Source organism: Pecten maximus, chromosome 8 (genome assembly GCF_902652985.1).
Source record: "Pecten maximus chromosome 8, xPecMax1.1, whole genome shotgun sequence".
Lineage (NCBI taxonomy): Eukaryota > Metazoa > Mollusca > Bivalvia > Pectinida > Pectinidae > Pecten > Pecten maximus.
Genome location: NC_047022.1, coordinates 13,665,051 through 13,680,224, shown reverse-complemented (window position 1 = coordinate 13,680,224; position 15,174 = coordinate 13,665,051). Strand labels below are relative to the sequence as shown.

Genomic DNA, 15,174 nt, shown 5'->3' with positions numbered 1-15,174 from the left:
ATATTAGTCCTTATCGTCTAGTATCTCAGGTAAAGACTTTATAAACAATAACATACGCTCTGCTTGGTATAACACGCGTGTAACAAGTCCCTCAGGTAGCCTACACAGGTAAAACTACAGGTACGCTCCTTCCTTTGATTCACCTGAATTAGTCATCAAGAATTTGGGAAACAGTTCACCCGGATCGATTTGTTAGACATGCGTCCTCGGGCTTTTTAGTATTCATGGCATTTCTATAAATAGAATACGTCCGCTACCCTCACACACCTTTAATGGTACACATATACATGTATGAGCGACTGTCATACCGCTAGTGTGCGCCGGATCGGAAGTTTAAACTTTAACAATCTTAATACCCGGATTAGACCTAAGGAAAAGGTGAAAAAATTAGATATATGATCGAGTGATTAGTCATCGAACACTAGGGCTGATTTCTACCACCTGAGCGGTGACGCGCTGTAGTGCATACCTGGAATATATCAATACAGCACACATTTCCGCCATAAGCCCTGAAGTCAACAACAGTACGTTATCAACTCTAGGCGTGGGCTGGCAATATGGCATAGACGTGCCTTTCTACATTATACGTGTTTCGGTGGATCTAAATTACAAAATGTAGAGATTCAATGTTAATTGTGTTATTGAGTTTTCGTTGTGTGGATTATATAACTGGAGATTCAAGGTGTGAGTTTGTATACAATTTTTAAAATTTGATTGGTTCACCTTTAAAGAATTCCAAGATGGCGACCGCCATACAGGTAACTTTGTGTATAATATTTAACGTTTGTATTTTCGGGATTCTTTATCCGTTTACTGGAGTGTCTGCCCTTGTGGTAGAGATTGAGATCCCCAGTAATGCACCAGAAGGTTTCAAAATAACAAAAGTCGGTTGTACCGGAAAGGACATCATATTTGACGTTCCAGGAAATGAAGTCCAACTGTTTTCCATAACGGAAACTGGTGAATTGGTTTTAAAACAAACTGTAAATAACTATGAAAACCAACAACTGACGGTGTACATAACTAGATTAACATCTACAGCAGGTTGTGTACAGTGTACAGATATACCCCAAATTTCCAGTCTCCTCGTTTCGGTTAAACCTCCATCACATTTTATAAGTTTTCCAGAGGACAAAAGAGAACTCCGGGGTTATTTAGACCTGACCGGATCCTCCCAGGTACAGGGAAAGGACATCGATATCCTGTTCAGGACTTTTGATTTCCTATCCCCCACTTATTCGCTCATTGGAAGTATGAAAGCAGCAGATCTGTTTGAATTTCGAAAAGACACAACTGGTAACTTGCATTTACACATGTCCATCTCCAATGTCCCCGCCTGTCGGATTTACCGTCTCATCTGTAAAATGGTCACTGCGGACAATCGTGTCTTGTTTACTGACCTCCGTGTGGAAATGATTAACGAGCACAACATGATGTCAGCCGTCAATCACGACAACTACGGCGCGCGCGAACCATCAGTAGCCATTACTCCTAATCATGACCTTCAGACACAAGGCCATGATTTAACGGTCATCTTTGACCAGTACAAGACAATGACCGGTGAATTGACCGCAAGACGGACAAACTTTCATCATAGACACAGGCGCCAGGTACAAACCGCCGCGGTCACTAAAACCATCAGCGAGGGCACCACAGGAATTCTCTACAACTTCACTAGACAAGGTACCGGAACCACATTCCAGCTAAAACAGGCGGTACCGGATATGGTTACTGTGAACCAAAACGGTCAAGTATTTCTCAAGCCGGGTCAGGTGTTAGATTTCGACAACGGCCCGCAATCGATCCAGGTGGAGGTGTTCGAGACAACCGGAAATAGTGGAACAGGTAATTATCCTATAATCACAGGAACCACTTGTGGTGTTAGCTAGTTGATGTTACTAAAGTGCATCCCGTGTGGTTTATAACACGAAGATAAAAGTAGGTAAGATTTCCATGAGGTATGTTTGTTAATCGATTAAAAGGTCAATACCTGTTATATAATTAATGTGCTATTCGGGTACACGGGGATAGCATATATACAGGTACACATGGATAACTTATACAGGTACACATGGGTAGCTTATACAGGTACACATGGGTAACGTATACAGGTACACATTGGTAGCTTATACAGGTACACATGGTAACTTATACAGGTACACACGGATAACTTATACAGGTACATAAAGGTAACTTAATACAGATACATAAATGTAACTTATACAGCTACATAAATGTAACTTATAAAGATACACATTGGTAACTTATACAGGTACATAAAGGTAACTTATACAGGTACATTAATGTAACTTATACAGGTACACATGGGAAACATACAGGTACACATGGGTAACTTATACAGGTTCACATGGGTAACTTATACAGGTACACATTGGTAACTTATACAGGTACACATGGATAACTTATACAGGTACACATTGGTAACTTATACAGGTACATAAAGGTAACTTATACAGGTACACATGGATAACTTATACAGGTACACATGGGTAACTTATACAAGTACATAATGGTAACTTATACAGGTACACATGGGTAACTTATACAGGTACACATTGGTAATTTATACAGGTACACATGGATAACTTATACAGGTACACATGGGTAACTTATACAGGTACACATTGGTAACTTATACAGGTACATAAAGGTAACCTATACAGGTACACATTGGTAACTTATATATGTACACATTGGTAACTTATACAGGTACACATGGATAACTTATACAGGTACACATGGGTAACTTATACAGGTACACATTGGTAACTTATACAGGTACACATGGATAACTTATACAGGTACTCATGGGTAACTTATACAGGTACACATGGATAACTTATACAGGTAAACATGGGTAACTTATACAGGTACACATTGGTAACTTATACAGGTACACATGGATAACTTATACAGGTACACACGGGTACCTTATACAGGTACACATTGGTAACTTATACAGGTAAACATTGGTAACTTATACAGGTACACGTTGGTAACGTATACAGGTAAACATGGGTAACTTATACAGGTACACATGGGTAACTTATACAGGTACACATGGCTAACTTATACAGGTACACATTGGTAACTTATACAGGTACATAAAGGTAACTTATACAGGTAAACATTGGTAACTTATACAGGTACACATGGGTAGCTTATACAGGTACACATGGGTAACGTATACAGGTACACATTGGTAGCTTATACAGGTACACATGGTAACTTATACAGGTACACACGGATAACTTATACAGGTACATAAAGGTAACTTAATACAGATACATAAATGTAACTTATACAGCTACATAAATGTAACTTATAAAGATACACATTGGTAACTTATACAGGTACATAAAGGTAACTTATACAGGTACATTAATGTAACTTATACAGGTACACATGGGAAACATACAGGTACACATGGGTAACTTATACAGGTTCACATGGGTAACTTATACAGGTACACATTGGTAACTTATACAGGTACACATGGATAACTTATACAGGTACACATTGGTAACTTATACAGGTACATAAAGGTAACTTATACAGGTACACATGGATAACTTATACAGGTACACATGGGTAACTTATACAAGTACATAATGGTAACTTATACAGGTACACATGGGTAACTTATACAGGTACACATTGGTAATTTATACAGGTACACATGGATAACTTATACAGGTACACATGGGTAACTTATACAGGTACACATTGGTAACTTATACAGGTACATAAAGGTAACCTATACAGGTACACATTGGTAACTTATATATGTACACATTGGTAACTTATACAGGTACACATGGATAACTTATACAGGTACACATGGGTAACTTATACAGGTACACATGGGTAACTTATACAGGTACACATGGGTAACTTATACAGGTACACATGGGTAACTTATACAGGTACGCATGGGTAACTTATACAGGTACGCATGGGTAACTTATACAGGTACACATGGGTAACTTATACAAGTACACATTGGTAACTTATACAGGTACACATTGGTAACTTATACAGGTACACATGGATAACTTATACAGGTACTCATGGGTAACTTATACAGGTACACATGGATAACTTATACAGGTAAACATGGATAACTTATACAGGTACACATTGGTAACTTATACAGGTACACATGGATAACTTATACAGGTACACACGGGTACCTTATACAGGTACACATTGGTAACTTATACAGGTACACATTGGTAACTTATACAGGTAAACATTGGTAACTTATACAGGTACACGTTGGTAACGTATACAGGTAAACATGGGTAACTTATACAGGTACACATGGGTAACTTATACAGGTACACATGGATAACTTATACAGGTACACATTGGTAACTTATACAGGTACATAAAGGTAACTTATACAGGTAAACATTGGTAACTTATACAGGTACACATTGGTAACTTATACAGGTACGCATGGGTAACTTATACAGGTACACATGGGTAACTTATACAAGTACACATTGGTAACTTATACAGGTACACATGGATAACTTATACAGGTACTCATTGGTAACTTATACAGGTACACATGGATAACTTATACAGGTACACATGGGTAACTTATACAGGTACACATTGGTAACTTATACAGGTACACATGGGTAACTTATACAGGTACACATGGATAACTTATACAGGTACACATTGGTAACTTATACAGGTACATAAAGGTAACTTATACAGGTACACATGGATACCTTATACAGGTACACATGGATAACTTATACAGGTACACATTGGTAACTTATACAGATACACATGGATAACTTATACAGGTACACATTGGTAAATTATACAGGTACATAAAGGTAACTTATACAGGTACACATCGGAATGAGGCCTACAATCAGACTCAAATACTAAGGTAGGAAAATTTCGAATCATATTTATTTTTGAAAAGGAGAACCGTTTTCCCCTATTTTTGATTGCCGCAATTATAAGGCACCTGTAAACATAGGTGTTTCTCTTTTACTTTGTTCTTCCTTCGTGTTTATTAAAAATAGCTACATCAAAGTTAATACCCAAAAGCGTACATCGATTGTAGTATTACATTGTATTAATACTTGGTGTACTTGATAGGACTAGTGCCAATTACACAGGTACCAAACATCTAAACATTAGGATCACCTGTCTGTTTACACGGTAGTACTGCCAAGGGCTCACAACATACCTGTACGTGATAGGGGATATACTACAATTTATCGGAAGTTGTTGGAATCTTGGGTATTGTGTACATGTACACCGTGTAACTATTGCATGTAAGGCAGGATTATGATGGGGAGGGGGAGGGCCGGGGGGGGGGGGGGGGGGGGGGGGGTAGAGATATGTCCGGGATAAGAGGTATCTAATGTTTAGGATCATATGTCGGAAGGGGTATTTGGTACATTTAGTTGTCATGTTTCACACAGAAATGTATAGCACAGTAGAACCGTGCACAGGGACTTGGTACGAATTACCAATATATATGTATGCGTTACAATATCTATAATACATTTCAGACAGTAGGTTAGGAATTCGTGACAAGTCACTGTGGTACCGTGTGATAATATGGTGTAAACATCTGATCCGGAAATATAATATTTTCATTCCATTAACTGACAGTCGGTATAAACAATGATCTATTGTGTAACTTGAGTAACATTCTGACAATAAATAATTAATATCTGCAGACAGCTGCATGCTTAGTTTAAAATCATGTTTTTAATAAATTGGCTTCCGCCATCAATAATTTTAGACTCAAAATGAATACTGTAGTAATCATATAACGGCCAGGATCACGTCACAACGTTACTAGTTGTTCGGTAACTGGCAGGATTACGTCACAGTGTCACGTGTTTTATCCGTTAACCGCGAGTTCACTACGTCATGCGGGGTCATACGTTTATAATGCCTTAATATATAGATGCAAAGCATGAAACCGTGGGATCAGAGCAATTCCTATCAAGTGTGAATGTTATTTAACGACCGCGCCGGTTTTTTTTTTAAATCACAAAAGGACATAAACATGTACTACAGGTAAACGTTTTTGTTGGGTTGGACCTTGACAGTATACTCGTACAAGTTATATTATACATTCATTATACAACTGGCGAGAGTACCCGGGGCCCTACGAGGTAGCACAGGTTTCCATCTCGAGTCCCTTTTGTTGACACGATAACGGATCGACAGGTGACTAATTCATACCTGAAAGGTCAACCACGGTATCCCTTCAAGGTTAACCGTTGTCCATATGGATCAGAATCCGGCGTCCATAAAACGTTACCTGTATGTGTATAGAATTGAGAACATTTGGACACGACATTGAAAAAAAAAAAATAAAAAAAACCTCTTATTTCCGGTGTTTTGTAACGAGTGTTTACAATGGATTGGAGGAAATATATACCTGCAGTTTGAATGCCTACACGTAGATTTATACAATTAACCTGCCAGACGACATCTGAATGTATATACAATATAACCTAGTAAGTTAACACTAATGCCACGATAAGAAGTGAATTTAGCATTCAATGGGGAAATATATATTCTCATATTTGTACAGAAATTGGGGAAATGGTGTAGATTTTCATTCTAGGAAAATAGTTCAGGAGGTTTCAGAAAAAAAAATCTAAACGTGTCTCTAGTAGCAATGAATAATATGTATTTATTCGTTGGGTTTGTTTATTAGATGAACACAGACTTATAACATGTAATTAGTCTAGTGATATCAACTGTTTAATTCAATAATCACTGTAAAGATATATACAAAAGTTAAACGTACGTGTACTTATATATATATGACCATGTGACCGGGTTGTACACATACCGGACCGTACTTGGTATAATTGACTTACAAAAGACCTATAATAGGATCAGTGTTGTTGCGGAATGTTGTTATATGTAGGCGATCATTGTCCACAATTCCCAGGACTAAAGAATCACATTCCTTATATCATTCCGTTTTGTGGTGTTTGGTACTTGTCACGTGGGGTTTTTGTACATGTATCTATAAACACAAATGTATAGTACATAGCACTAATCAGGTTTACAAATTATATACGTATAAGATAAGCATATGCTTTTGTTTTAGATTATCAATTGTTTCACGAATAAACAAAGTACAGTGTATACTGTTTGCGTCCTCGCTTTGGTTGCCGAATGTAAATAATGAACTTATAGCTATATATAGCCATTCTAATAATAAATATTGATTCATACTTATCATTATGTATATATTTTGTATTCTCAATATCATAAGTTGGTTTTACATGAGAATGACATCTTGAATCAATCGACAACATGTCGGTTTAGTTTGTCAACTCAATTTGAAATTGAATCATTATGTCACAACCGTTCGTCGGACCGTTTTGTTTTGTGTTTCTAAAAAAAAAACTTGATAGATTAGTAGCGGCTACAACTGAAGTCACGTTCGTCTGTTATCAATGATGACGTCATGTTACCCCGCAGGACATTCCATGCATTCCGCCCGGAGACCTATTACATAATATCGTTGGTTTTACTTTGTCGGTATTGAATGTACATTTATGAACCGTTTTTAAATGACCCCCAGAAATAAAGTCACTCTGGGAAAATCAAATACATAGAGACATGGTTGAAAGTTCAAACGGGATTGAATTTACATTCTCTGGGAGTGGTGCTCGTTCACTTTGGCACGAGTCTTCAGCTTGCCATACAAATATAATACGATTGTAAAACTATAAATATTGTATGAAGTGGACTCCACACCAGGCGACGGGAGATTACAGGTGTACGATTGTAAAAGTCAGCCACCAAGTGTAACTTCCCTTTTTAACGACCTTTACTAAATTTGGTCTGCATGAAAAAGAGAGTATCGTATTGAACACCCTTGGCTAGCGAAGTTGGCATTTATTAGGGGGTATGCCGATTTTCCTAAGGCCCTAACATGTACACCAGACTTGGATCTTCTGACAGATATATGTCACAATGTCCAAGTCTGGTGTCAGACCCAGGGGAAACTCGGGTAATTAGAGGGTAAAATTTAAACTTAGATTTGTTTGATAAATGTCATATAATACGTATTCCTGTGATCTTTTGTTTTATTTCCGCGTGGACATTTCGCGAAACGATATCAAATTTAAACTAAATCATACCTACATGTAGATCTGTCCGAGTAGGTATGTATGTAGATCTGTCCGACTGGAGTCGAATTTTTACTTTGGATGTATAAGCAGCCGATGGCGATCGAGAGTGATATAAGTTTAAGCGAACAATAATAATCAATGATCTTTTCTCTTATTAAACTTCTCGGGAATATATTAATTGTTCTTGGGTAAAATCCCATGTCTAGGCGAAATTTGATTGCAATGCCTCAATATTTCCATATGTCTAAAACGCATATACCATCATTTTAATAACGATGAGGTTTGTTGGATTGTTTCAATTTTTTTTTTGGGGGGGGGGGGGGGGGGGGGGGGGTAGAAAAATGTTAAGTGGGGTTTTGGAGTTTACTTTAAACATGAAGCTGACAAAGAGGGACTGTATAATTTAATCATTGGGGGCACCGCATTTTAGCTAACCAGGGTTACACTAAGCTAATTATATCAGCTCCATTTTGCTTTTTGCTTAGCGTAGTGCAACCCTTGGTTGGTACCACAATCATCGAAGCTGTGATTTTCAAACTGCTGTGACGTACTGTATAAGCTAACGACTAAGTCAAAACCGCTTGATTAATATGATCGATCATGCAGTGATGTGGCTATCAATAATAAATTGAAACTGGACGTCATCCGTGACTCCGTGCTAAACAAGAGAGCTGAAATGACATGTCCGACAAACCGGAAGATGTAGTCATGCATGCTATAGGTATTTCTGACTAATTTTATCATATAACACTTTCCGTGTCCCTGTGGTTTAACACTTGAATAATTAATGCAACAGCCGCCGTAACTGTTACAAGATCTTTACAAATAATTTGCTATAGCATACGTTTTGTTGATTAAACTTATACATGATATTCTGTATTGATAGTTAACATATATATCGTATTTCTTCTTTCTATATATGAACATTGATCATTACAAAACGGGGCGCTCAGTGTGATTCACACAGGGGCCTGAGACTTCGTTAGAGTAGCTACCTGTTGTGTATAATAACCGCTCCTGAAGGCCATTTTGGTGTTGGACGCGTAGTGTACGTTCAAGTTCAAGTTCTTTATTGACTTTGAGTCTGCCGACTCATCAGTATCATATACATACATACATTGTAATATACATATTTTACATAACATAAATCCCTGCTCCGCCTTCATACTAGAGCGGGAAAATTCGAACCAAAAATCCTAAGAACCGGTATACACACAAGTTCTCATGAAAAGGCTATGAGATGCTTGTTCAGGAGCATACAGTTGTGTTTAAGAGGGTGGCCTTCCTTGCATTCACGGATTTTTTTATACATATAATTGATGCTAGCTATCGTTTACTTTTTTTCAGCGGAATATGAGCACACCTTAACTTTGACAATTGAGAATGTCAATGACGAAATCCCGAATTTCACCAACATTCCAACGCCAATGTTAGCCACGGTGGACGCCTGGGCCCCCGTGGGGACCACTTTTTACACCCTGACGGCCCTGGACCAGGACCCCGGCAGTGTACTGGGATTTTACATGGAAGGTAAGGTGTCATCATGTAATCGGCCTGTTTTTTTCCGTGAATGTCACTTATATATCACACCCAGGAGCGTAATTTTCACTGCCTGCGTCAGTCGTAAAAAATAAAATAAAAATGTGATGTCATAAAACGGACAATGAGGTTACTTTAAATGATAGTGGCTGCGTCCATATGATTTTGTCTTCCGCATTATGAATTAAACATCTGTCAAAATGATTTAAATAGCTCAACTATTTTTCTTGTTATTTGAGATTTTTTGAAACTGGTCTTTATATCAACTTAAATAAATGACATAATAAAACGGTCTACATGTATAATTATTGATTTTACAGGAACAAGTACTAAATTTGAGGTTGTGGAGCTGACAGGAGAAATTAAAACAAAGGCCACCCTGACACAGAATTATGATGAGGACATCACTGTGTACTGTAAGGATACCAGTGCTCCTACAGAGCAAATCAGCAGTACGCAAAAAGTGTCCATCACAACAAAATATCGGCCTCCGCAGTTTTATCTCTCTGAGTACTTTGGACATATTCCCGAGAATGCACGAACAGGACAAACGTAGGTTTCTCATTTACTGGAATGGTAGTACAGTGTATCTGCCAAGTGTTACCAATGTATAAATATCGTAAATAAAGTATTAATATACAGGTATTTATATTATATACAGGTGTTATATAATATACAGGTGTTATATAATATACAGGTATTATATAATATACAGGTGTTATATAATATACAGGTATTATATAATATACAGGTGTTATATAATATACAGGTGTTATATAATATACAGGTATTATATAATATACATGGTTATATAATATACAGGTATTATATGATATACAGGTATATAAGGTATTATATGATATACAGGTATTATATAATATACATGGTTATATAATATACAGGTGTTATATAATATACAGGTGTTATATGATATACAGGTATTATATAATATACATGGTTATATAATATACATGGTTATATAATATACAGGTGTTATATGATATACAGGTATTATATAATATACAGGTGTTATATAATATACAGGTGTTATATAATATATAGGTATTATATAATATACAGGTATTATATAATATACAGGTATTATATAATATACAGGTGTTATATAATATACAGGTGTTATATAATATACATGGTTATATGATATACAGGTATTATATAATATACAGGTGTTATATATGATATACAGGTATTATATGATATACAGGTATTATATAATATACAGGTATTATATAATATACATGGTTATATAAAATACAGGTGTTATATAACATACAGGTGTTTTATTATATACAGGTATTATATAATTTACAGGTGTTTTATTATATACAGGTATTATATAATATACAATATACAGAGCCTACAGTACCATTCATTCCTCTCTTTGTTATTTTGCAGCTTCAGTCTACAGAACTCTGATTCAAATAATGTAGATCTTCGGACTGTCAACTTTCAAAATGGAGCCACATCTTATTCCATTATCAATCCGAGGACACTGGGACCTAGTGCACAGTTTGACATTACTCAAGATGGGAAGCTGTTAACTCTGCAGGAGTATGACCATGAGAAGACACCACAGTATAATCTACTACTACAGGCCAGAGACAGCGCATCACAGCTCACCAGTACAGTCAGCGTAAGTCTACTGATTAGGGAGTATGTCAGAACTCACCAGTTAGGCAGATAGATATTTACAGTTGTGGAAGTTAGGCAGATCATGCTTAAAACAGGTGTCAAAGTTAGGCAGATAGATATTTACAGCTGTGGAAGTTAGGCAGATCATGCTTAAAACAGGTGTCAAAGTTAGGCAGATAGATACAGAGATAAGTATACATATAAGCAGTAAATTCAATAAGATACTGTAACAATTGTATGCAGATATTTATTAGGTGGTAAAGTTAGGCAGATAGGTGTGTACTTATAGAGGGGCCACAGTGGTCAGTCAGTTAGAACCTTAGCCAGTAACTTCAGGTTGAAGATCAGAGATATCAAGTTTGACATTCCCTACCCCTGGTGATTGGTGGTGTGTCTCAGAAAGTTGAAAAACATACCAGTGTCCTTGGGCAAGACGCTCTGGATGGCATGCTGGCATCCCTTATGATGTTCAGTGAGGTAGTCACCAACTACTACAAGGAGATCTGCATTAAAATGACAGTTCATGGGATGATAAACCCAGCAAACAAACAATTATACGTATAGTGTATTCAAACAATTAAGTCTGTAAATTGGATGTATATGTATAATAATATATGTATTTGTTTGACAGTTGACAGTAAAAATCACTGATATCAATGAGTACGATCCCGGTCTTCCCTGTGTCCCCAGCCTTCTATGTTGTGAAGGAGTCTCTGCCAGTTGGGAGAACAGCTATGTCAGGTAATCTTATCATACAATTGACCTGAGGTGATTGAAATGCTAGGTGTTATCACAGGTATGAAATACACTTTAAAGGTGACATTATCATTTGTGATATGACTATAATACATGTTGTTCACAGTCTTAAAATCATTAACATATTACTTTTAATTGATGGCAACAATTAATATCACAGAGGAAAATCTTTCATCATAGCTGAGTTACCCCCCTTGTGTCTGTTCAAGTATTATTTAATTATTTAACTTCTGTCTTAGTAATAAGGTTCTTTTCCCATCAGTCTTTGACAAATAATTACAATTATCTGATAGCTGTTGAAGTATCTCCAGTAAAACATCTACCCCACCCCAGGACTCCAGGTTTGGTTAAGGGGTACCACCTACAGAATTTAGTTGATAAATTACACAGAAGTAATAGGAAGGCAATCCAACCATTTATAGAAGTGATTTAGCGGTGAGTCCTAGGGTCAGGTAGATATTTTAGTGGAATAGCCCTAAATATTCATCGGAGTAACCTACAAAATATATACATCGATCTGGATCAATCCAGATTTTCATAATCAGCAATTGAGAAACGTTTGATATATATTATATGGATAGTCATGTATATCAACCTTTAATATGGTAGGTACATCTCTCCATCACAAAGTTCACATTGTATGACAAGAAATATTATTTATAGGGTTTCATTCAGCATTTTCATTGTTGAAATCCTCTACTTTTTTTCAGTAACTGCTACGGACAAGGACACAAGTTCAACTATCACTTACTCTCTGGTCGATGAATGGTTTGATGTTGTCACAGTAAATAATGTTGGAAATATCCAAATAAAAAAGTAAGTATCATGCATAGTGTTTTAAAATAAGGTATCAAACCTTCAAAAACTAAGTTTTCAGGGTCTACTAAGGTAGGTTTGTCCATCCGTCCATCTGTCCGTCCGGCCGTCCATCTGTCCATCCATCATCCATCTGTCCATACAACTATAGATAGGATACTGAATTAATGCCTGCTACAGTTTTTGTTTGATTTTTTTCTGAAGTTCAACTGATTTAAATATTAAAATCTGATGTCTTACCTGTTGCTTTTAAATCTAGTTAGTCTATACAAATTTGCTTAAAATCTCATTTCCTTTTAGAAATAAATATATAGCTGTTAACATTTTACCAAAGTAGACGTAATTGTTTCGCTTTCTGCATCATAAAAAAAAAAAAAAATGATGTGTTTATCCTCAAATTAGCCCTCTATTATAACTTTTAGGAGCAAAGTTAAAGGAGGGGTTATTTTTTAACCACTTTTAGTTAAAATTGATGATTCTGCAAAAACGAAGAAGAGGGCATATTTGTAAACATAGGTAGGGACTTTTTTGTGGTGAGGGGATTATAATATTAATAATATTATAAATAAAAATATTAATCTTAAATATATCCAACTGGTGAATTGTATGTGATCCAGTAGTACAAAGATATTGCAAGCTGTTGTCATGTTTCTTGAGAGTCTTTGGCTTAATGTAGCAGTTACAAAATATAATTACATTTGTCTATTTGTTTCAATAATTAGTTTCACATACCAGTAATGTAAAGTGAATCAAAATAAAATGCCGATATTTTGGAAATGTAACGAAAAAAACCCAGTTTTATTCATTATTCATTATGCAAGTTCTTTTTTTCAGAGAGGATAAGTTTGGAACCATTTCTAGTGATTCTGAAAATTATGACCTTGTGTAAAAATTGTCGAAATTTCTTCATTATGTTATTAAGAGACATGTCTGACCCTGTACTAAATTTTGTGATAACTTCTGTATTTCCAGACTCCTTGACTATGAGAGTACTCCGAACCACATGCATACCTTTACCTTGATTGCTGTGGATGACGGTGGCGTACAGAACTTAAAAAGGACGAGTTCTGTCTCCGTCATTGTTGAAATTGAGAACGTCAATACATGGCCACCTGAGTTTGTCGACTCTTCCATATCAATGAAAGTTCTGGATGATGCAGATGCCCCAGATTCCACTGTGGATCGAAAGCTTGTCCTGGATATGACGGCTTATGACCCTGACGGGGATGGTATCACATACCAATTTGGAGGTATGCTTATGTAGAAACAATTTTTTTGTTATCTCGCCAGTATAAGTTGTTTTTCTAGTTAAAAGGATTAACTTTGTCTGTTTTAACGATATACAATGTAATGTCTTAAGAAAACTATGTTTGAAATTTTCTTTTACTATATGAAAAATTTGATTTTTGTATGTTGAAAAACAGTATAGATACCTGATAATTGTTATTGGTATGATAATAACAAGTTGGCAAAAAAACAATTTTCAATATCTTCTTTATTACGATTATGACATTGAAAACAAAACAATCTAAATTATTTTTAAAATTGTTTGTTCAACTTGAGAATTGTTTCCCTGAAAACTGCATTGACATGTATTTTTGATGTAGATATCGTAGAACCTTAGAATTTATTAGTCACTTTCCCTACTGGTGACACCGAGGTGGAGTGGGGGATTCCCTACTGGTGACACCGAGGTGGAGTGGGGGGATTCCCTACTGGTGACACCGAGGTGGAGTGGGGGATTCCCTACTGGTGACACCGAGGTGGAGTGGGGGATTCCCTACTGGTGACACCGAGGTGGAGTGGGGGATTCCCTACTGGTGACACCGAGGTGGAGTGGGGGAATCCCCTTCTGGTGACACCGAGGTGGAGTGGGGGATTCCCTACTGGTGACACCGAGGTGGAGTGGGGGATTCCCTACTGGTGACACCGAGGTGGAGTGGGGGATTCCCTACTGGTGACACCGAGGTGGAGTGAGGGATTCCCTACTGGTGACACCGAGGTGGAGTGGGGAAACTATGATTTTCCTCTCCATCCATCTTGTATGTACGTCACTTTGGTGGCTTCCTTTCACTCAAAAGGACCATGGTATCTGGTGTTTAAGGGTTGATAGGTCAAGATCTAGGTTATTGTTACTATTTTTAGAAAATCCTTTTAAATAAGAATCATTATCTCTTCCTTTCTGTATTAATTGTTTTCTTCTCTACTTTCTCCTGTCTCTGTCCTCTGTATTTCCATTTGT

At 36.7% G+C, this 15,174-nt stretch overlaps 2 protein-coding genes across 2 annotated transcripts in view; both read left to right on the top strand.

Moving 5' to 3' along the window:
* Positions 1 to 740: 740 nt before the first annotated feature.
* On the top strand, positions 741 to 11,742 carry LOC117332132 (neural-cadherin-like). Its single transcript, XM_033891015.1, has 5 exons — positions 741 to 1,845; positions 9,516 to 9,698; positions 10,028 to 10,259; positions 11,124 to 11,361; positions 11,650 to 11,742. The coding sequence occupies exons 1-5, from the start codon at positions 741 to 743 to the stop codon at positions 11,740 to 11,742; spliced, it is 1,851 nt and encodes a 616-aa protein (XP_033746906.1).
* Positions 11,248 to 15,174, top strand: part of LOC117332507 (neural-cadherin-like) — a 36,754-nt gene continuing 32,827 nt past the window's right edge. Inside the window, exons 1-4 of the mRNA XM_033891439.1 lie at positions 11,248 to 11,361; positions 11,992 to 12,101; positions 12,827 to 12,932; positions 13,905 to 14,182. Coding sequence (XP_033747330.1) covers positions 12,017 to 12,101; positions 12,827 to 12,932; positions 13,905 to 14,182 — 469 coding nt within the window. The 5' untranslated portion in view covers positions 11,248 to 11,361; positions 11,992 to 12,016. The remainder of the gene's footprint in view (positions 11,362 to 11,991; positions 12,102 to 12,826; positions 12,933 to 13,904; positions 14,183 to 15,174) is intronic.

Coding starts and splice junctions, on each gene's coding strand:
- LOC117332132 (XM_033891015.1), top strand. CDS start 741: ATGGCGACCGCCATACAGGTAACTTTGTGTATAATATTTAACGTTTGT. Junction 9,699..10,027: donor ACTGGGATTTTACATGGAAG/GTAAGGTGTCAT, acceptor TTGATTTTACAG/GAACAAGTACTAAATTTGAG. Junction 10,260..11,123: donor AATGCACGAACAGGACAAAC/GTAGGTTTCTCA, acceptor GTTATTTTGCAG/CTTCAGTCTACAGAACTCTG.